The 21603-nt window shown below is 56.8% G+C and overlaps 1 protein-coding gene across 9 annotated transcripts in view; it reads right to left on the bottom strand.

The window, feature by feature from the left end:
• Positions 1-21603, bottom strand: part of DNAH2 (dynein axonemal heavy chain 2) — a 293067-nt gene that overhangs the window by 60535 nt on the left and 210929 nt on the right. For all 9 annotated transcript variants that reach the window (XM_075908075.1, XM_075908072.1, XM_075908076.1 and 6 more), the window contains 21 exons: positions 20865-20950; positions 20093-20223; positions 19601-19750; positions 18952-19119; positions 18698-18858; positions 18175-18314; positions 17536-17668; positions 16982-17121; positions 16094-16304; positions 15394-15510; positions 14679-14820; positions 14191-14360; positions 13598-13714; positions 13137-13301; positions 5993-6118; positions 5731-5879; positions 2332-2398; positions 1930-2080; positions 1451-1599; positions 1193-1326; positions 3-147 (listed from right to left, as the gene is read on the bottom strand). In XM_075908075.1, the coding sequence (XP_075764190.1) occupies positions 3-147; positions 1193-1326; positions 1451-1599; positions 1930-2080; positions 2332-2398; positions 5731-5879; positions 5993-6118; positions 13137-13301; positions 13598-13714; positions 14191-14360; positions 14679-14820; positions 15394-15510; positions 16094-16304; positions 16982-17121; positions 17536-17668; positions 18175-18314; positions 18698-18858; positions 18952-19119; positions 19601-19750; positions 20093-20223; positions 20865-20950 (2952 nt within the window). The remainder of the gene's footprint in view (positions 1-2; positions 148-1192; positions 1327-1450; positions 1600-1929; positions 2081-2331; positions 2399-5730; positions 5880-5992; positions 6119-13136; positions 13302-13597; positions 13715-14190; positions 14361-14678; positions 14821-15393; positions 15511-16093; positions 16305-16981; positions 17122-17535; positions 17669-18174; positions 18315-18697; positions 18859-18951; positions 19120-19600; positions 19751-20092; positions 20224-20864; positions 20951-21603) is intronic.

Raw genomic sequence — 21603 nt, 5'->3', positions numbered from 1 at the left:
ACCTCCCGGGCAGTGTCAATCTTGATCTCCGTGGTCTCACTGGTCTCCAGCTGCTCTGTCACCTCACTTGCTGTGACCTTAGAGGTCTGCAGTGTGTTCACCAGCTGCACATCATCTAGCAGTGAGCCAGTGGCTTCGTTCAGCAGCCTATGGGGGCAAGGGACAGGCCAGCCCTTGAGTGCCGCATGGCCAAGAGCAAGCAGCTCTCATGGAAGGGTCAACTCCTGCCAGCCAGAACTTCCCATTGAGGGGGTGCTGGCTCCCAACTTGCCCCAGGCAGGGACTGGCTGAATAAGAGACAGAGAACAGAGCACAGTCTGTCCTCTTTAGGGGGTGCAGGCTCCCATCCTTGCCCCAGGGCAGGAACTGGCTGGTTCAGGAGATGGGGAATGGGGCCTGTCCCCTTGGCAGGGTACCAACTCCCACCTGATGTGATGAAGTGGGGATTTTATTTCCCTTGTTATGTTGCATAAGATTTCTACTGTCCTGTAGTAACCCCATGTGCGTGCCTGTATTTCCCTGAATACTGCACCAATACCTAGATGGTGATGGGAACTGCAGTTTGGGAACCTCTTGCTGTACACAATGGCTGAGGGCCTTTGCAGCCTGAGCCCAGGAGGGGAGTGACCAGGTGACACCTTATGCCTGGGAAGCAGGACAAAGGTGGGAGGAGAGGCCTGGATTGGGGGAGGACGAACTGGGACCAGGCTGCTGGGAGTGGATCAGTCTTAGCTGGCTTGGGGTGCAAGGAGAGGCTGTGGGCCCCCTCTCCTCAAGATGGATTATACTGACTGCTTCTGGTTCCTGTGCTGTCCCTCTTTACTAATAAACCACCTGTTCTACCGGCTGGCTGAAAGTCACAGCTAATTGCGGATAGGGGTGCAAGGGGCCTGTGACTCCTCCACCCTTCAGTGACACCCAGCCCCAGGCTGGAGACTGGCTGGCTGGCTCAGGGGGGTGGGGAATGGGATGCAGGACTGTCCCTTATGGGGTATTAGCTCCCATGCAGTCTTAGAGCAGAAATTGCTGGCTTGGGGAGGGGCAGGGACTGACCAACTGCCCTGCCTTAGAGGTGGCTGTATCTCAGTGTGGGGTGAGGTGTCCCCCATATAACCAGCAGCCCTACCCCAACGATGGCTGCATTTCATCAATGGGTGAGGGCTCCCTGTGTAACTGGCCACCCTGGTCCCACCTTAGAATTTCATCCTCTAGCTCCTTCAGCTTGCTCTTGCCGGCAGCGATGTTGAGGACTAGCGAGTCCTTCTGCTCCTCCAGCTCAGGACGCTCCTTCCGCACCACGATGCCCAGCAGCTGGGCCTCCAAGCCCTGCAGAGCCATCAAGTTAGGGCTTGCCCATCCCTGTCCTCCAACACCCTTCTCTCCCACCACCCCTAGCTCCTTTCTCTCATTGCTCCCCAATAACCCCCTGCCACAAAAGGCCCAGTTGCACCTGCTCCTTGACAGCGAAGTTGACGATGGTGGTCTGGGAGGAGGTCTCTGGGGTATAGTGGGGGTTCGACAGCTTAGTGGTCAAGTAGAAACGGAAGTCGGGGCTGTATTCCACCTCCTTATCCGCCAGCCGCAGGAGCAGGCGACCACCTGTCATGCACACAGGGCAGTCAGGTCCCCCCAAATGCCACTGGGTCCTGCCTGGGGTTTGAGCAGGTCAGCTCCCTAACCACTGCACCCAATTAACCTCCCAGTGCCAGAGAGAGAATACAGGAGTACTGGCTCCCAGCCCCCTTGTTCTCACCCACAAGCTCCCCCCTCCCCAAGCCAAAGAGCCCAGGAGAAAACCCAAGAGTCCTGGCTCCCAGCCCCACTGCTCTAACCCACCAGCTCCTGCAAATACCGCTAGAGCCAGGGAGGGAATCCCGGTGTCCTGGCTCCCAATCCCTGCTCTCTCCGCAGCAGAGGGCCTGGCCTCACCCACTCTAGTAACAGACTTGTTGAGGATAGGGGCAAGCGAGGGGTCCAGCTCCTCTTGCACGTTCTGCAGCAGCACAGGCGAGCCAAACTGCACGGCGTGCTCCAGTACCCGCAGGTAGTCACTCATCTGCAGGTCAATGATCTTCAGACCCTGTTGGGGGTGCCAGGAGCGGGGTGAGCAGCCAGCAATGCATTGGAGCTCCTCAGCCCTTATGAACTGCTAGCACCTGGGAGCCAGGATGGCAGCCAGACCCAGGAGTGAGTGCAGAGAACAAATGAAAGAGCACCTGGTGGCACAGCTAGTGATAAAGGGGTGGGACCTAACAGGGACTGTGGCTTTGATCAGCCGTCCTCCCAGGCAAGGGAACCCCAGCCCTGTCTCCCACTGGAACTGCTGCTCACCTTAGCAGCCTCCATGTTTTTGATCCACTTGGAGGCCTGGCACTGTGGGTCAATCATCAGTGGCCACCTGGCAACAAGGACAGAGCAGTTCAACAGGATGTACAGCCACATGCTGGGATCTCCCCTAGCTTCCATGTATCAACCAGCACCCAGTGTTCACCCCTCTGCCCGCCATGCATTTGGAAAACAACTAGGGTGAGAGCGTGACATTATTGGATTGTGATTTGTCTTTACAGATCATTATTGCAACCACTGTTATAGGTTTGCCCCAAATCTTGTACAAAGTGAACCAACAGAGGTGTCTATGGAAAGCTTAAGGCTTGCTGGTTACTGTTACATTGTTTGTGTGCATATATTATTTCTGTACTTGAAGATCAGAACATTAGTTGTGTGTCTTTATTTGACATGTCAGCTCCTGAAGTAATGCCCAAAATAGCTGGCCAGTGTGTCTGGAAAAGGCTATTCAGGTTGAGTGGCCCATCAAGAAACATTCAATAAACAATGGAGCATGGGAGATACCTAACTACACTGAATGGACTTTTTGCAAGCTTCAATTTGGAATGTGGGCCATGCCTGCAAAGAACTGAGTTGTGCATGAACAGCTGATTCACCAATATAAGAAACTCTATTTTTTAGCTGTATTTTTCCTCAGAAAAGAATGGGAACTCCTCCACACGGCTGAGGATATAAAAGGACCTGAAAATGCCTCAAATTGGTCTTCAATATGGCTTCTTATCTCTGGAGGATCTTTGCTTGAACTGAAGCTTGGAAAAAAGGACTCCTACCCATTCTAACACAGGATATATCCCAGATCCTTGATTTAAATCACAGATATTCCACCTCTGTTAGAAGCTGTTAGGAGGACCTAAATGATTTTGTCCAATGTATAAGAATGCTTTGTGTATGTCCAGTGTGTGCATTGTTGACTTAAATAAGTTGGCATGAGGCTTGGGGAAAAATGTAGGAAGGTGTATGGTTTGGTTCAAGTGGAAGGAAAAATGCATCTTAGGTAGGAATTTTGGGTGGGTGCAGAGAGTCACTGTCTTTGAAGAAGATTATGTATGGAAGGTCCACCAGGAGTGCAACAATTTCTCCCATTCGTCTAATTGATGTGATGGTAACAAGGAATGTTGTGTAAGAGCGAGGAAGAGCGAGGAAGTCGCTATCAGTTAAAAGGGTGGGTGTGTGAGAGCATTTAAAACTAAGTGACTATCCCAGGATTCAAGTGGAGGTCTGATACCTGGGTAAAGTGCTTGGAGACCTTTCAAGCAAATCTCTTAGTGACTGGATATGCAAATATTGATGTATTATCTATCTTCAGATGAAACATAGTTATGGCAACAAGATGTACTTTAATGGAGCTGAGGGTGAGGTCTGCTTGTTTGAGATGTAATAAGTACTCAAGGATCGTAGAGAGGGGTGTCATAATTGGAGGAACTCATTTGTCAGAGCACCAGAGAGAATCTTTTCCAGTTTTGTGCATATGTTTTGCGAGTGTTCTGAGCTCTGCTATGAAGTAGAACTCACCAGACAGATTCCAAGCATTCTAACTCTTGAGCAGAGATACACTGAGGTACCATGTGGAGTAAATGAAGTGTTCAGGGAAGGGAGAGTTCTAAAGGGAGAAAACTACCTCCACATCATCATCATTGTCCTCACTAGAGAACTGAGCTGGGAGAGAGAATGGTGTGGTGCCAGAGTGCCTGGTGAAAAGTTGGTGTTGAGAAAAGGAGAATTAAAAGTTGAAGAGACTAAGAGGTCTCTATGGGGAGTATATTGCAGTGCTTGAGAAGATGGTGCCATGGTAGGCTGCATCAAAGGAATTTTGTATTTGTGTACATAGATCAGGTTAGGGAGACTGGCAGCGAGTCCACAGTGCTGGTGATGGGTGTGGCTGGAGCAGTGGGTGTCGAAGGTGGTATCTGTGCTTTGGTGCAGCAGCATTGGTGCCAGACAGTGCCGAATGCAGTGAGGTCTGCGCACACTGGATTTAGTCATGGTGCAGAAGGTACTTGAGATGCCCAGTATGTCATATGTGCTGAGACATGGCACAGTAGGTGACTTTAGCACTGAAATGGTTGGAGAGTGCCGTTTCTGTGGTAGGGTATTCTGCATCACCAACGAGGAGTGCTTTTTGGCGGGATTTCTCTCCATGGTGGTCTGGGGAGGTTTCAGATTTGGGCCCTGGATGTAAGGCAGGGTGTAATGATTTCTCAAACAACATAAGCTTGAGACAAAGGTCTCTGTCCCAATGAGCTTGAGCTTTGAGTTTTGAGCAATGGGAACACTTTTGGGGGATATGGGATTCCTCCAGACAATGAATGCAGAGAATCCCCCCAGAGATGGGGATAGTGTCGTTGAAGGAAGTACAGTGTTTAAAGCCTGATTAATCTGGCATCCTATCTATCTATAAGACAAAAAAGGGGAAAAAAGAAAACTTTTTTTTAAGGAGAAAAGGGGAAAACTACTAACTACCTAAAGCTATCTAAGAAGAAAACACTGAACTACTTATCTATCTAGAGAATAAACAAAGAACCAAGTTGACTGAGGAGTGCAACAGAGCTCTGTCTCTGGCTGGGGAAGGTAGAAAAGGAACTGGGGGGAAGGGGCTGTGCAAGTGTGGTACCAGTGCACTGAGGATGTGCAGTCCCGAGGACACTGCTCTAAAGACGCCGATCAACAGCACGGGGCACACCAACAGATGGAGCACCTACAAGGGACATCTCTTGAAGAAGAAATGACAATTAACCACTGCCTGCGAAGTGCATCGGGATCCTTTGTCTGGGCCAGGGCAGAGCAGTGGGTGGGGCCAGGAACTGTGTGGCAGATGGGTCTGAAGCAATGCGGTGTGCATGCAGGAGATCCAGGGTCTAACCTGTGTTCTTGTCAGCACAGTGCTGCAGCATCACTGTATGGGGCAGGCAGGGTTTGATGCATGTGGCTGCGGTCACTGGACTGACAGATTTTATTGGTCCATGCCCACCCACTGAGTAGACCAGGCTACAGGGCCTGGCAGGGAGACCAAGTCAGCAGAGCGTGGTAGGCAGGCTGGGGTGGAAGGGCAGGATGGATAGACCCAGATAGCAGCATGTGGGGACAAGCTGGACTGGGACTTGCACAGTGGCCAGACCCGGCTGGCAGGGCTCAGCAGGCAGGCCTAGTGAGCAGGCCTGGTAAGCAGAGCCTGTTGGGCAGGCTGGGCCAGTTTTGCACAGCAGGCGGCAGTACTCAGCAAGCTGGCAAGCTGGATTTGTGCAGCAGGCAGACCCTACTGGCAAAGCATGGCAGGCAGGCTGTCCTGGATTTGCTCAGTGGGCACACCAGGCTGGCAAGGCGTGGCTGGCAGAGCACGGTTGGCAGGCCAGCCCAGGGGGTGCATAGCCAGCTAGATCTGCTCACCGGTTGCCCCGCGTGACAATGAGCCCGTTCTCAGTGGAGAAGGCGTCGGAGGGCAGTCCCTGCAGGTTCCAGTTGCGCACAATGGTGGGGTTGCAAAGGAAGCTGTCAAAGGTGAACCTGGGTGAACACGGAACTTGCAGCTCCCGGATCTGTAGGCACAGAGCATTGAATCACCAGGCTAACCTGAGCTCCCGGGGCCTAAGGGGGAAAACTTGGTGACTGTGTCCAGGGCCTTTCCCCCACCCAGGCAGCTTTCACACACCTGCTTCATCCAGATCTGTGAAACCATCTCGTCGCGGTAGCCAGACAGGAAGGGCCCCATGTAGGACAGGAAGGCAGCAGCCAGCAGGCAGTCACCCACCACATAGCCTAGGTCCTCCTCCAGCCCCTAGGGAGAGAGTCAGGCTGAGACCCCGAGAGCTGACTGGGCCTCCCAAGATCCACATCCTTCAGACTGCCTCTGTTAGGATCTCCCCTAGCCTGGCTGCTCCTGCCTGAACCCCCGCCGCCCAGATTCATCTAGGACCCCTCAGCCTGGCTGTTTCCTGCCTATGGATACTGCCCTCCAGATCCCATCTGGCGTGATTACCCCATGCCCAAGGTCCTGCTCCCCAGATTCACCTGCCTGGCTGTTCTCTGCCTGTGAACCCACTCCCCCAAACCTTCCCACTAGTTCCCTGCCCCCAGCCTAGTGTGACGTCTGATTGAAATATGACCATACAGCTCACTGTTCTCTATCTGCAAGAACTCTTGGCAAGGTGAACAACAGCTGATTAGGAATACACAGGTGCACACGTGGCAATGCCCTGTTGGAAGTTGGCTCTGGACTTGTATCTTAGGGTATGTCTACACTACAACGTTAATTCGAACTAACTTAGTTTGAATTAGTTAATTCGAACTAAGCTAATTCGAACTAACGGATCCAGACTAAAAAACTAGTGCAAATTAGCGTTTTGCTAATTCGAACTAGCATGTCCACATTAAGTGGACCCTGAACCGGGCTTAAGAATGGCCGGAAGCAGTGCCGGCAGGGCATCAGAGGAGGACTTAGAGCGTGGAGATGCTGTCTCAGGCTAGCCGAGGGCTGTGCTTAAAGGGTCCCGACCCCCACCCCGGACAGACAGTTCTCAGGGGTGCCCCGCTTGCAAAGCAGTCCTGGCTTGGAGTGCCCGGACTACCCACACTGGGCACATCACAGCACTCGGCCATCATCCCGGCTGCACTTGCCACAGGCTGCCATCTGGGGAAAGGAGGCAACTGGGGGGCTGCAGGAGAGTTTCCACCCCCAGAAGCCCGCAGAGCCAGCCCAGTCCTCCCCATCGGGGGCTCGTGCCCCATTTCTCCCTCACCTCCTTCCACTTACCCTTCCCTAGCCCCTTTTCTTGATGTACAAAATAAAGATAACGTGTCTTCCAAAATGGAATCTGTCTTTATTGAACAAAACTGGGGGAGACTGGGAAAAGGAGGTGAGAGAGGGGAAGAGAGAGGCTGGGAAAGGGGAGGGCAACTACAATGATCAGGGGTTGGGAACAGGTCCCATATGAAGAGAGGCTAAAGAGACTGGGACTTTTCAGCTTAGAAAAGAGGAGACGGAGGGGGGACAGGATAGAGGTCTCTAAAAGCAGGAGTTGGGTGGAGAGGGTGCATACAGAAAAGTTCTTCATTAGTTCCCATAAAGAAGGACTAGAGGACATCAAAGGAAAGGAATGGGTAGCAGGCTTCAAACTAGTAACAGAAAGTTGTTCTTCACAAAGCAAAGAGTCAACCTGTGGAACTCCTTGCTGCAGGAGGCTGTGAAGGCTAGAACGAGAACAGAGTTTAAAGGGAAGTGAGATAAAGTGATGGAGGTTGGGTCCATGGAGTGCTATTAGCCAGGGGGTAGGAGTGGTGTCCCTGCCCAAGGTTTGTGGAAGGCTGGAGAGGGATGGCATGAGACAAATGGCTTGGTCACTGTCTTTGGTCCATCCCCTCCAGGGTCCCTAGGGTTGGCCATTGTCGGCAGACAGGCTACTGGGCTAGATGGAACTTTGGTCTGACCCAGGATGGCCATTGTAAGCCCAGGGCTCAGGGTCGGGGGTCTCAGTGGACCCCCTTGATTCTCTTGCACACCTGCTCCTGGGTGGCCAGGCTGGCAGCTCTCCTGCCCTAGATGGCCACTTTCCTGTGCCTAGTGCGGAGATCGTGGACAAGGTCCACGATGTCTGCACTAGCCCAGGCGGGTGCCCGCCTCTTGCGGTCCCGGGCAAGCTCCCGGGAGCAGCCAGCCTGGTCTCAGGAAGAGGGGGAGGGCTGGGAGGCATCGGGTGGGTGGCTCGATCCGTACCAGGTGCAGGGTCTGCTGGCTGGGTGCTGGCAGGCTTGCACCTGGCACCGGCACCGTAGCCAGCCCATGCCCCTTTAACGGGTCCGGGGCTGGGAGGGGGGCAGAAGAGTTTCCCTGGTGTTGGCCAGAGTGGCCACCAGGGAAAGCTGGGGAGGGCTAGCCTCCCTCTAGTTCGAATTAAGGGGCTACACACCCCTTAATTCAAACTAGCTAATTCGAACTAGGCTTAATCCTCGTAAAATGAGGTTTTCCTAGTTCGAACTAAGCGCTCCGCTAGTTCGAATTAAGTTCGAACTAGCGAAGCGCTAGTGTAGCACCTATCAAAGTTAATTCGAACTAACGTCTGTTAGTTCGAATTAACTTTATAGTGTAGACATACCCTTAGTGTGTGATTCTGGAAGACAACCACAAGGTGTCTAGCCAGGTACTGTGAAGAACTTCATTGAATGGGCTCATCAAGGAGTACTGACTGACAATGGTGCATGGGAGACAACTCACATCATATGAGACCAGTATGTGGATGGCCACGGGCAAGGAATTGAGTCAGACATGAGCAGGTGAATAACCCATGTGACACACTCCATCTTGTCTCTGTGCTTTTCCACAGCAAGATATGCAGGAATCCCTCTGCCTGGGAGAAGATGTCTAAGGCCTTAGGAACACCTCCATTTCCCCACTTTCATGCTCCAGCTTCTCTATGGGTACGTCTACACTACAGCGCTAATTCGAACTAACTTAGTTCGAATTAGTTAATTCGAACTAAGCTAATTCGAACTAGCGCATCTAGAACTAAAAACTAGTTCGAATTAGCGTTTTGCTAATTCGAACTAGCGCGTCCACACTGATTGGACGCAGGGGGCATTTAAGGGCAGCTGAAACCGGTTCTGGCAGGGCATCAGGTCAGTAGTTGCTTTGTGTGGCTGCTGTCTGAGGCTATCTGAGGCTCGAGCTTAAATGGACCCCCCTGGACAGCCGGTTCTCAGCTTTTCCTGCTTGCTTGCCAACCTCGCCGAGGGACAGCAAAGCGTTGGTCTCTGTGCCCGTCTGTGTCGGTGCTTCCCTTCGGGGGGGCCGCTGCAGGTGGCAACATGGAGCCACGGCTCGCCCTGCACCTTCTGGTGCACGTTCTGGACTTGCTGCTGCAAGCCTGCCAGCAATGCCTCGAGGCTGCATGGCACCACCTGGTGAACGTCAGCCCCCTGCCTCTCCGCCTGACCGCTCTGGGGGCCGTGGAGGAGCCGCGGCGGCGCCCCGGCACTGGCGTGCCCCGCCGCGTCTGGCATCTGGACACCAGCACCGACTGGTGGGACCGCATCGTCCTGGAGCGCTGGGAGGACCGACAGTGGACCCAGAACTTCAGGATGAGGAGGGACACCTTCCTGGAGCTCTGCGAGTGGCTCGCCCCTGCCCTGCAAAGAAGGGACACTCGCATGAGGCCCGCCATCCCCCTCCAGAAGCAGGTGGCCATCGCCCTCTGGAAGCTCTCCACGCTGGACAGCTACCGATCCGTCGGGAACCAGTTCGGCGTGGGGAGATCCACCGTCGGAGCGGTGCTCATGCAGGTACGGCATTCGTCGGCCACCGAGCCGGGGGGGAGGGGGGCTGCGAGGAGGGGATGGGCTGCCCCAGGGACAAAGGGGGGGCGGGAGGAGGCGAAAGCGCCCCGCACCGGAGGGGTCGGGCTGTCCCGGCCGTACTACACGCTGCCAGGGGGGTTGCTTCCGGGAGTGGGGCGTGGGGCACTGCCAGGGCACGCACGCTCCCAGCCACCCGGGCGCCCCACTGATTGGCGCTTTGCTGTGTCTCTCTCCGCAGGTGGTCAAGGCCATCAACCGGGTGCTGCTCCGCAGGGTGGTCCGCCTCGCCGACCCGGACGCCGTCATCCGGGGCTTTATCCCCATCCGTGCCCCAGAACACCAGGCGTCCCGGTACGTCAACAGAAAGGGGTACTTCTCCGTGATCCTGCAGGCCGTGTGTGACCACCGGGGACAGTTCACGGACATTAATGTGGGCTGGTCCAGCAAAGCACACGACGCCCGGGTGTACCGCAACTCCTCCGTGTGCCAGCAGCTGCAGGCCGGGACCTTCTTCCCCGACCGCCACATCAGGGTTGGGGACGTGGACATGCCTGTGTGCCTGGTGGGGGATGCCGCCTACCCACTGCAGCCCTGGCTCATGAAGCCCTACACGGGGCACCTCAATCCCTCCCGCCAGGCCTTCAATGCCAGGCTGATCAGGGCCCGCATCGTGGTGGAGGGGGCCTTCGGTCGACTGAAAGCCCGCTTTTGATGCCTCCTCACCCGTCTGGACCTGGCCGAGCACAACATCCCTCCCGTGGTGGCGGCATGTTGTGTGCTCCACAATTTGTGTGAGCGAAAGGGGGAGGCTTTCCTGCCAGCCTGGATGGCTGAGGCTGACCGCATGGCTGGACACTACGGTCAGCCCCGCACCGCCGCCATCCGGGAAGCCCAGCGGGGGGCTGTCCGGATCCGGGAAGCCCTGCGGGAAAGCTTCCTGGTGGAGGAGGAGGAGGACTGACCTCTCTCTGCATGCCCCACTGGGGCCTTCTTCCACCCTACCCCCCTTCCCCTTTCCCCTCCCTATCTACTGTAAAATAAAGACACCTGTTTTTGAAACAAAAACGTCTGTTTATTTAACATAACTGGGTGCGGGAAGGGAGGAATGAGGGTTGGAGAGGGGAGGGGGAAACCTGGGATGAGGGAGCTGGAAGGGGAGGGAAGGGAGGAAGGGAAAGGAAAGTTCAGGGGTGGGAGTCCGGCTGCCTCTCCCGTCTCGCCACACTGCGGGTCCGGGGGCATCGGTGGGAAATGGTTGTGTTGGGGGGGGCAGGAGGGACAGGGGGTGTGGAGGAAGCAGGAGCGGAAGCAGGAGCGGGAGCAGGAGGGGGAGCGGGAGCAGGTGGGGGACCAGGGGAGGAGGAAATGGGAAGCGGTCGAGCAGGCTCTGGAGGTGGCCTCGCAGGGCACGGCCCTGCTCCTCCAGGGCCTCCAGACTCCTCCGGCGCAGCCTCAGGTCCTCCTGGACCCAGTGGTCCTGGAGACGGAGCTGTTGATCCAGGAACCGGAGGTGCCGCCTCTGGTACTCCTCCTGGTTCCTGGCTGTCCTGCTTGCCCGGGCGCAGGCGGCTGCTGCAGGCGGTGTGGTGCGCCCTGCAGTCCCAGGTGCTGCGGCTGTGGTGCAACAAGACCGGCGGTCAATTTCCCCAGGGGCCCAGGTGTATGAAACCCAGCTCCCCTCTGCAAGGCCAGGGCCCCTGCAGGATCCCCAGCTGCTGCTCCTTGGTGGGCAAGGCCCAGGCGCACGGTCCCGGGGCTCCCTCTCGCCCCAGCCCCCCGTACACATAAGGGGAACATGAGGGTACTCACAGGTGGACGCCTCCCCGGCCTCAGACGACACAGGCGAGCGGCTCTGTGGCGTGCCTCGGGGGTCCCGGGTCCTGGGCAGGCTGGCGGCAGGCTCCTGGCTCTCAGAGCCCTCTTCCTCCTCCTCCGTCTCCAGGAGCGGTCCCTCTGCCCCAGGGTCAATCACATCCCGGGGGGCAGGGACGGCATGAGCCCCCAGGAGGCGGTCCAGGGCGTGGAAGTGGGGGCAGGCCTCCGGGTTGGCCCCTGGCTGGCAGGCCCGGGAGTAGGACTGCTACAAGTCCTTAATTTTGCAGCGGACCTGCTCCCGGCTGTGCTGGTGGCCCCTGGCAGCCAGGCTGGCAGCCATGCGGCCGTAGACGGCCGCGTTCCGGTGGCTAGTGCGGAGATCATGGACATTGGAGGCTTCCCCCCAAACCTCGATGAGGTCCACGATCTCCGCACTTGACCAGGCGGGCGCCCGCCTTTTGCGCCCCCGGGCAGGCTCCTGGGAGCCGCCAGGCTGGTCCTGGGGAGCAGTGGAGGGCTGGGAGCCCTCGGATGGCTGGCTCATCCTGTGGCAGGTGCAGGCTGTGCTGGCACGGGTGCTGGCAGCCTTGCAACTGGCACAAACTGTGTAGCCAGCCCGTGGCCCTTTAAGGGCTCCGGGGCCGGAAGGGGGGCAGACGAGTTTCCCTGGTGTTGGCCAGAGTGGCCACCAGGGAAACCTGGGAAGCCTTAGCCTCCCACTAGTTCGAATTAAGGGTCTACACAGCCCTTAATTCGAACTAGCTAGTTCGAACTAGGCTTAATCCTCGTAAAATGAGGTTTACCTAGTTCGAACTAAGCGCTCCGTTAGTTCGAATTAAGTTCGAACTAACGGAGCGCTAGTGTAGCGCCTAGGAAAGTTAGTTCAAACTAACGTCTGTTAGTTCGAACTAACTTTGCAGTGTAGACATACCCTATGTCTCCAGCCTCACACCAAAGAGAGCCAGCTAAAACAGGTTGAGGGCTGCCCAAGGAGTTGGAAGTAACCATAGATGTACCTTGATCCAGCAGTTTATTCCATCACTGCTACCAGCCTGCACCAAGGGCTTTGCAATTGGTGCACATATATGGTTTCTTTGATCAATTTTAATTCTCTTTATTTTATGAGTAACTCTTTAGATTTTAGACTCTGAAGGATTGGTGGCAGTGTGATTGCTGGGTAAGGGCTGAGTTTTCTATTGATCTGGGTGTGTGGCTGGTCTTTTGGGATCATAAGAATCTTTTATTTGGTGAGACAGGTTTTCATAATGACTCCTCCATATAAGCAGTGTTCTGGGGGAATGCAGGGGAACTGGACTGAGAGTATTGCTTTTGTTGGCCAGCGTGGTGAGATACATATGCTCTTTGTATCTTGTTTGGGGAGCCTAGTAAGAGGAAGGCTCCGAGTCTGGGGCTCTGGCTGACCTGTTTCTCAGCAGCTCGCCCTGAATTAGATACTCTCGCAGCATCCCACCAAAGCACACCTGTCAACACCTGGCTGCTCTCTGCCCAAACTCTTAGATACCCTCCATCTGGCTGTTACCTGCCCCAGGCCCTTCCCCTTAGACACTCCTGGCTACTCCCTGCCTAACTCCCCACCCACAGATTCCTGCCCAGATCATCCCAGGATGACTGTTCCCTGCCTGCCAGAGCCCCACTTCTGACACTCTCCAGGATCCGCCCGGCTCACCTACCTGCACAGTCTCTTCCCAGCGTGCCTTCTCCCCAGCCAACCCGGACACCAGCTTGTCAGCCCGGTCCAGCTTGATCTCCATCTCCTCCGACCTCTTGCGCAGGTCCTCCTTCTGCACCAGCTTCTCCTCATACTCCTGCTTCAGCCGCTCCAGCTTCTCTGCCACCTGAGGCAGGCAACCAGAGCCATAAGCCCATCTGTCTGGCCTATGCTGGGCTCCCCTCTGGCTTGTGGACCCTGGACATGGCTCCCCCTGCAGGCCTGCGGCCCCAGGGCTGGGCTCCCACCACCAGCCTGCGGGTCTAGTGAGGCAGAACAGAGCCATGGCAAGTGACAGGATCAGTGCCTGGCCAGAGCACTGGTGACACCCGTGGGCAACCCAAATGAGCTCTTCCTGTGGGGGGCACAAGCAAGCCCAGCATCTCCCCTCCTTCAGACCCTCCAATCCCCAGGCAGACAGACCTCCCGCAACTTCTCCTGTGCCTCCGCCTGGGATGCCTGCTTCTCAGCCAGCTGGGCCATGGCTGCATTCATACGGGCACGCTTGGGCTCCACCACGCGGTAAATCCGGCCGTACATCTGGGGGAGCAGTCAGTGGTGAGCTCTCTGCACAACAGTGCTGCTTCCTCGGGGAGAACAGAACCTGGGCATCCTGGCTCTCAGCGCCCTCCTCCCAGAGCCAGAGTGAGACCCCTGGAGTCCTGGCACCCTGCCCCCTTTTCTAGCCCTCCAGCCCCCACTCGCCTCCTAGAGCTGGGGAGAGAATCTAGGAGTCCTGGCTCCCAGCCTTGTGTTAGGCTGGCATTTGCTTTTTTATCTCTTTCTCATCTCCCGTTTTCATTCACACCCCTCTTCCTGCCAACACCTTGCCAACTTTGCTCTTCCCTTCCCCAGTCTGGCATTCTCCATCTGCCACCTCCCTGTGTTCCTCCACCTGCCCATGACCAGCATCCAGTCTCCCTTCCATGGCTCCCTCCCTCTACCCACGGATGGTGCCTGCCCCTTCCTCTCCCTGGCTCTTTCCCCTGTCCTGTGGTGGGCATCCAGCCCCTCACCTCCATTGCTCGCACCCACATACAGAGGGACTTGGCGGCCAGTGAGACACGCCCGATGATATCGGGCTGGAAGTCCGGCTGGGAGCAGTACCCACTGATCTTCTTCAGCACCTTGTCTGAGATGTTGTCCTTGTCAAAGTTGATCAGCTGTTTGATGAAGGTAGGTTCACCTGGAGGGGCACCAAGATCACAAAGGGATGGGGCCAAGGGACTGGCATAAGCTGGGTATGTCCCCCTTGGCACTGACCTGCAGGAGGCCCAGCACCCCTCTTGCTGTTCCCACTGCAGATGGAGAAGCAAGAGAAGGTGCGCACCCCACCTTCTGCCATGTCCTCTGTCCCCCAGCCAAGCACCAGCTGGCATCTCTCCCGCACCGCTGCCTTCATCCTAAGCACTGCTCTCTTGCCCACAGACTGCACCCTTAGTTCTCCTGACAGCCTCAAGTTCCTCTTCCTCAGCCCAATCCCCTCCCTCTCCTCATGCCTCACCCAGCTGCCTCTTTGCTTCTGCCCAGGTTGGCTCATTGCCGCGCAGGATCATGACGGCCTGCATCACCGTCTCCACCAGGGTGGGCGGGCGCCCGTAGGACTTGATCTCTGTCATATCCTTCTTGTTGAGTGACTCCAGGGCCTGGGCAAGTGAGGGAAGGAGCCAGGACAGGTTGGGGAGCCACTAGAGTGGACAGGCCCTCACCAGGATGCTTCATGGCACCACTAACAGAACAATGCAGCCTTTGGCACAGTTCCAGAACTCTCACCCCAGTATGCAAGTGGGGACTCACCAGAGAAATGGAATGATCCCCCAGAGACTCACGAGCCAGCCAGCTCGCATCTAGCGCAGTATCCCGCCTCCTCCCTCCTTCCTACATCAGACCCATGGGTCCATCTACTCTGGTATCCCACCTCCTCTCTGCCCCTGGCTGAGACCCATGGGCCCATCCAGCCACATATTCTGCCCCCTCCTTGTCCGAGGATCAGACCAACAGGCCCAATTATATACAGTCACAGCCTGCCCCCCACTAGCTAGGACATGTGATGGATACTGCTGCCGCTAGCTGTGTCTCTGGCTTGCACTGTACAATGATTCCTGATCCCTGGGGGGCTGTGGGGCAAGGATTCGGGGGTGAGTGCAGTGAATCCCTCCGGTGAAGATCCTCTCTACTCCCCAGAGGTCCTAGTCCGGGGGGACTGCATGGCTCATTACCTTCATAGCCTCTTCCAGGGCAGGCAGCGCCTCTTCCAGGTCCTTCTGGGCATTGTCAGCCAGCGCCTTGCACTTGATCTCCTCAGCAGCAATCTTTTCACTGTTAGCACCCACCGTCTGTGAGAAGAGCCGGCCAGGCAGGGCTGGGGAATCCTTCCACCAGGGCACCCCGGGGTGGGGACTTTGCCCAATTTCCCCTCCTTCCACCGTTCTTGCCCCACACCCTTACCCCTCATCTGAATCCGAGTCCCACACCCACCAGCCTGCATCTGGATCCAAGCTATGCCCCAGGTCCAGATTGGGGCTCCTCTATGCCCATCAGCCCAGCGCCCAAATGTGACCCCAACCTAGACCCCACAAATCTGTCAGCCTGGCATCCAAAGTGGGATCTTTCTGTGCTTGTCAGTCCAGTATTCAGATCCTAGCCCAGCCCTGGGCTCCCTGCACTCATCCACCCAGCACCTGATTGGAGGTACCCCCTGCACCCACTAGCCCAGCGCTCAGTTCTGGGCACACCCCATGTCTGTCAACCCAGATCTGGAACCTCCCAAATCCATCAGCTCATGCCCAGATCTGGGATCCCCACGCTTTTCAGCCCACGGCCAGATATGTGCACTCTCCACACCCATCGGCCTCTGCCCAGATCTGGGCCCCTCATGCCCATCAGTTCACTCCCAGATCCAAGCCCAGCTCCACTCACCTTCTGCTGCTCATCGGCCTCTCTCTTCTGCTGCACGATGATGACCAAGTACTCCTCGCACTGCTTCTGGAATTCCGCCACCTTCTTCTTGGCGTCCTCCAGCTCCAGCGACATCACCTCCACCTTGCAGCGTGTCTCATCTATCTTGAAGAGCCCATTGCGCAGCTTGTTGGCCTGGTCTGAGAGTTCCTTGCGCTTCTCTGCCAAGAGCCTGTGGGAAGATGCTGGCTGGGCCCTACTCAGGGAGGCTGCCCTGGTGCCCCCCCAAAAGGACCGGGTGGGCTGGGCACTCTGAAGAACTACATCCTCCATGATGCACCAGCAACACAGCCCCATCTTTCCCCAAACAGAAGAAAGCAATGACTGATGAGAGATGGAGTCTGGCCAGTGAGTCTGTCCTGGAGAAGAGGCTGGAGTATGAGATTCCTAACATCCATCTCCCATGAGCCAGCATGGTGCCCACTGGGAGCTGAAATGCCATTTGTCATGAGAACCCCTTTTTCCCACTGCTTCTGGGGCCCGGCCCAGCCCCCAGACAGAGGATCTGACCAGCCTTTACTCCTTCCGCACGTGGGCAGAACCCCTCTGTTCCCTTCCTCTCTGGGATAGGACAATCCCACGGCCCTGCCGTCAGCTCCTGCAGCCCTGCCTTCAGGAAGCCTGCTCCTCTGTTCCCATCCCCTCTGGGGTAGACATTTCTTGGCTTCCCTGGTCCTACCCTTGGCTCCCCAGCCCTGCCCTTGGGACATCCCTCCACTCCCAACTCCTCTGGCTCAGTGTCCATAGCCCCAGCGGCTGCCTGTGGGAAACTACACCATTCTCCTCACCACCCCCAGCCCAGGGTCTGTAACGCCAGTGGCCACCCAGGAGTGGAGGGAGGGTTCTCACTTTTTATAGCCTGATACCAGCTCCAGGTAGTTGGTGGGAGTGACGTAGTTATGGCGCCGGAGCTCCAGAAGCATCTTCTGTGAGTATGAGGCCACAGACCAGTGCATGGTCACAAAAATCCTCGCCACTTTCTTGTGGATCTGGGGGAGCAGATAGAGCTGGGTCAGTGGTAGGGAGAGGACGCTTAACAGAGGCCCAGCCTTGCTCAAGGGGAGATGGGATGCAGCCAGCTTTGCAGTAACCCATGTGTCTGCAGAGAGCATAGAGATGCAACTGGCTCTTGGGAGGGACACAGCAGCTAAGTATAGCATAGCCAGAGAACCCTGCACCTAGCAGAGTTTGGGAAGCAGAACAGAACCCCTCTGACAGGCATGCGGCCAAGACCATGATTCCGCACCAGGCCGGCAGCTTGTGGGGGTCTCCCCTGGGCAGTGGCCAGCACTGACTGCAAGCATGGCTCCTCCAACACAGTCCTTGGCAGATCTGCCAGCCCAGCCTGTTTCCAACGCAGCCAGCGTGTGGCCAGGCAGCTGGGGCTGGGCTGCGGCTCTCACCTTTGGCAGGTTCCCTAAGTCCACGCCCTCGAGATACTTCTCTGCTACCTCCAGCAGCGCCTGGCGTGGCCACTCTGAGAACCAGTCGATGGTGGTGCAGTTCACCAGTGCTGGGTACTGACGAATCCAATTCCTGAACGGCCAGGGGCACCAACCTGAGTATGGCCCTTCACGTTGCCTTCTCCCACCCTGCCCCCCATATGTATCCCCCTTCCATCCTGCCTTCTATGCCTACCCTGCTCCCATTCTACCCTATCTCTTTCCCACTTCTAATCTCTGCCTTGCTCCTGCCCCACTTCCAAGTGTGCCCCCCCCGCCCTGCTCCTGCCTCCTCCCACCTCCACCCCATTTCTCTTCTAATCCCTCCACTGCTCCTACACTGACTCATCTCTTCCCCACCTCTCCCACTCCTAATCTCTGCCCTGCTTCCACCCCACCCCCATCCCTGCTCCCATTTCTGACTCCCTCACCCTACTGCCCTTCCTCCAGCTCCCACTCCCCAGCTGAGCAGCTCTCAGCTGTGCTCCTTCACCTGTCCTTTAGCCCGTCTGCTGGCAGGTCCAGAATTGCCCACCAGAGGGCACAATAGCACCAGGCAGGGCCGTGGCCAGTACACTAGGAGCAGCTCCCATCCCTCACCTGAAGGGCTCCCCGATGGGGCTGAGGCAGAGCACCACATGCAGGTTGTTGCGCACCCTCTCGATCAGGTAACCAAAGAGGCTGTCAGCCACCTCAGGGATACCGTCAGCCCGGGCTGCATCAAGGATCACGGACTGGATCTGGGACAAAAGCAAAGTGCCTCCAGCTGGGCACAGAGTCCCTGGAACTGCTCCCTGCCGGGCCTAGGGCTTCCCATTCTCTGCTAGCCCCTGTGATCAGCCCTTCAGCCCCATGTGCTGGCCATGCAGCTCCGTACTGCTTGGATGATGGGGGAGACAGGGCAAAGTTGCACATCAGCCACAGCCCTGCGTAGGAGTCCAGGACCAGTCTAGCAGGGGCAGTGGGTCAGGAGAGGCACCAGCAGCACAGCCCAGGGCTGGGCTAGCAGGGGCTGTGGGTCAGGCTTGAGTAGAGGCCCTGAGCTGCAGTTCTGTAGTGGAGCTATTGCAGGGAGGCCCCTTGCCCTTGGTGCCCTCAGCCCAGAGCAGATGCAGGTGCTCACCTCCTCAAACTCATCAGCCTTGTAGAGGTTGGGCACCTCCCCGGAGCTGAGGATGTTGTTGATGTCCTCCAGGAAGGAGTCATCCATGATCTGCGTGTCCACAAAGAGGAAGGTGGTGGGCTTGAGGTCCACCCCCGCCTGTCGGTACAACTTCTTGATGTCTGGGGGGAAAGGCAGGGGCTGTGAGCTCCAGGGAATTGACCTTGCAGGGCCTGGGGCGGGGGGGGAGAGGTCTCCTTGACCAGGGCACTCACCATCCCTGAACTCCTGCTTGCGGTAGTGCTTGGTCACCTCGATCTGGAAGGTCTCGTCCTCGCAGATAGAGGAGGCCAGGCGTGCCAGGCTCTGGCGCCCACTACCTCCAATGCCCACCAGCAGCATGTTCCCACGGGGCTGGCCAATCACCCGCACAATCCGGGTAACTGCAGGGGTGAGTCGCTGGTCAGAAGGGGACACCCTGGGGCTACAGCAGGCATCTGGCTGGCCCCTTATTTAGTCCCAGAGACAGACTACAGGGCCTACTGCTTGGCTCCAGTATTCATTGAAAGCCAGAAGCCACACCCTTCATGTCATGTGTGTGTGCCAGGCAAGCTGGAACAGACTGACCTCAGAGATCTCACAGAGCCAGGGACCAGGACTCCTGTAATGTGACCTGCACAGCACGCCATGGTTCCCCATTAGGAAGGCTACCCGGCCTGCTTGGGCATGTGAAGCTCAGTCTCGGTTCTCACAGGGACAAAGCAGATTCTGATCTGGAGCCAGTGCCCCTGCTAAGGGCCGTGGCATGGACAAAGCGTGGAAGCCTCCTACCACACCTGGCAGTAACTGACCCCCGGGGTCTATGGAGACATAGCAGCAGTGAAGAGCCTTGCAAGAGGCCACAATCGAGTGGGTGCTACTCACTGTGTTCGATGGCATCTCTGAAGAGCACGAGCTGCATCTGCACCACGCCAGGCGTCTGGTTGTATTCCTCCAGCGCCCGCTCCATCTCTAACTTCAGGGCTGACAGGTCTACCAAGTCCTCATAGACCCGTGGCTCGCGCATGAAGTCCCCTGGCAAGCAGCCAAGAGAAGGGCTGAGTGCTCCCTTTTGGAATCTAGCTCAGCACAGACCCGGAGAGTTCTGGCTCCTAGGCCTCAGTCCTGTTCTAACCACTGCACCCCCCTGCCCTTCCTGAGCCAAGATGAGAACCCAAAAGTCCTGACTCCCAGCCCCCTAGCTCCAACCACCAGCCTCCACTCCCCTCCCGGAACTGGGGAGAGAACCCAAGAGTCCTGTCTCCCAATCTCCCACTCTAACCACTAGCCTCATTCAATTCCCTGAGCCAGGGAGAGACCTCAGGTATCCTGGCCCTAGTGACTGCATAGCCTGTGGCACGCGTCCATGGCACGCACCGAAAATAGGTGGGCACTTGCTGGGGCAGAGGTTGTGGAAGGTCAGGTCGAAGAAGGAGCCCAGCTTCTCACTCAGAATGGCAATGAAGGCTTCCTTGTCAGGCGAGTCCACCAGACGGTCGGAGAAGACCCTGTCAAGAGGAGAGGGGGCTGGACTCGCTATCTAGGGTTACCCCACACCATTAGCAGGGAGGGGCCAATCCCACGTGCAGGGAACAGGGGCGACAGGGGATATAGGCTAACCCTCGATGCTGCATGAGGGTCCATAGAATGCACAGGGAGCACAAAGGTTTCCCTTCAGCCAGGAAGCTATTGTGTTTGAGTGGAGAAGGGCTACAGGTGGGGCACAACGTGTAGGAAGGAAAGGCACTCAATGGCACAAGACTGGCAGTCAGAGTTCCTGGTAAGCTGTGCACTTGAGTGATCATCCAGGAGAGATTCAGGTGCTGCCCAGTTGATTAATAGAGTGCCCACATCTGACAGCATGTGTTTCTACTAGTGGTGCACATCAACACATGCCTCAGTGCACATAACAAAATTTATTCTGCATATAGATGGAAAAATTAGAGGGAACATTACTGACAGTGCCCATGGGGTGGAAGTGGGTGCAACTTGGCCAGCTCTGGGGGGAAGGAAGGTGCCTGCTGGCCAGGGGCTAGTAGTGCCAATAGGGTGGAGGTGAGTGCAGCATGGCTGGCCGTGGGGGAAGGAAGGTGACTGTTGGCAGGGGGCTATGCCCACCCTGTCATGCTCTGGGAGACAAGGGCCATACCTGAAGCACTCATGAACCCACAGGCGGGTAAGGCTGGGCTTCGTATCGTGGAAATCCTTGTTTGCTCGCAGCATGCCCTGGAACACCTGTGTAAGGGGAGAGCCTGAGCCCCTGCTGCATGACTTGCCATGGCACGGCTACTGGGAATGGGGATGGTCTATGTGCTGGGGAAAAATCTACACTCCCTCCCCCTGTCACTAGCCTAGACCAGCCCCTTCCCCCAGTGCAAGTCCAGAAACAAAAGGGACCTCTGCCTCATTCCCCTCCCACTGAGTCAGCCGGTTCTGCAGACCTCTGGTCTGGATCCCAACCTGCAATACACTGGCTGCATGCGGCTGCCATGGCAACGGGCCCAAGGAGACCTGTTGTGCAAAGCACACTGCGGGGCTGGAACTGGGCACCAACACTGGCAGCATCTGGTGTTTGATTTCCCTGCCAAAGGGCCCTTCCCATGTGATGCGTGGGGTAGCAGCTCTGGAGAACCCACCACCCTTGGCTGACCCATGCAGAATGAGCCAACACTGCTGAACTTTTCACTGCACCAGTCCCACTCATACAAGGGGCTTTCTGCATTCCCTACCCCAACACATGGACACAGCAGATTCTTTGAGTGGAGGTCCCTAGCACCTCCTGGGGGACTGCAGGCCAGGCACCAGGATCTGACCCAAGAAGGCAAGTGGGACACAGGCCAGGTACCAAGCTCTGACCCAGGGGAGCATGAGCAGGGCCCAGGCTGGGC

This window comes from Pelodiscus sinensis, chromosome 24 (assembly GCF_049634645.1).
Source record: "Pelodiscus sinensis isolate JC-2024 chromosome 24, ASM4963464v1, whole genome shotgun sequence".
In the NCBI taxonomy this organism is placed as follows: domain Eukaryota; kingdom Metazoa; phylum Chordata; order Testudines; family Trionychidae; genus Pelodiscus; species Pelodiscus sinensis.
The sequence above is the reverse complement of the archived record's forward strand: the minus strand, read 5'-3'. Positions and strand labels throughout refer to the sequence as shown.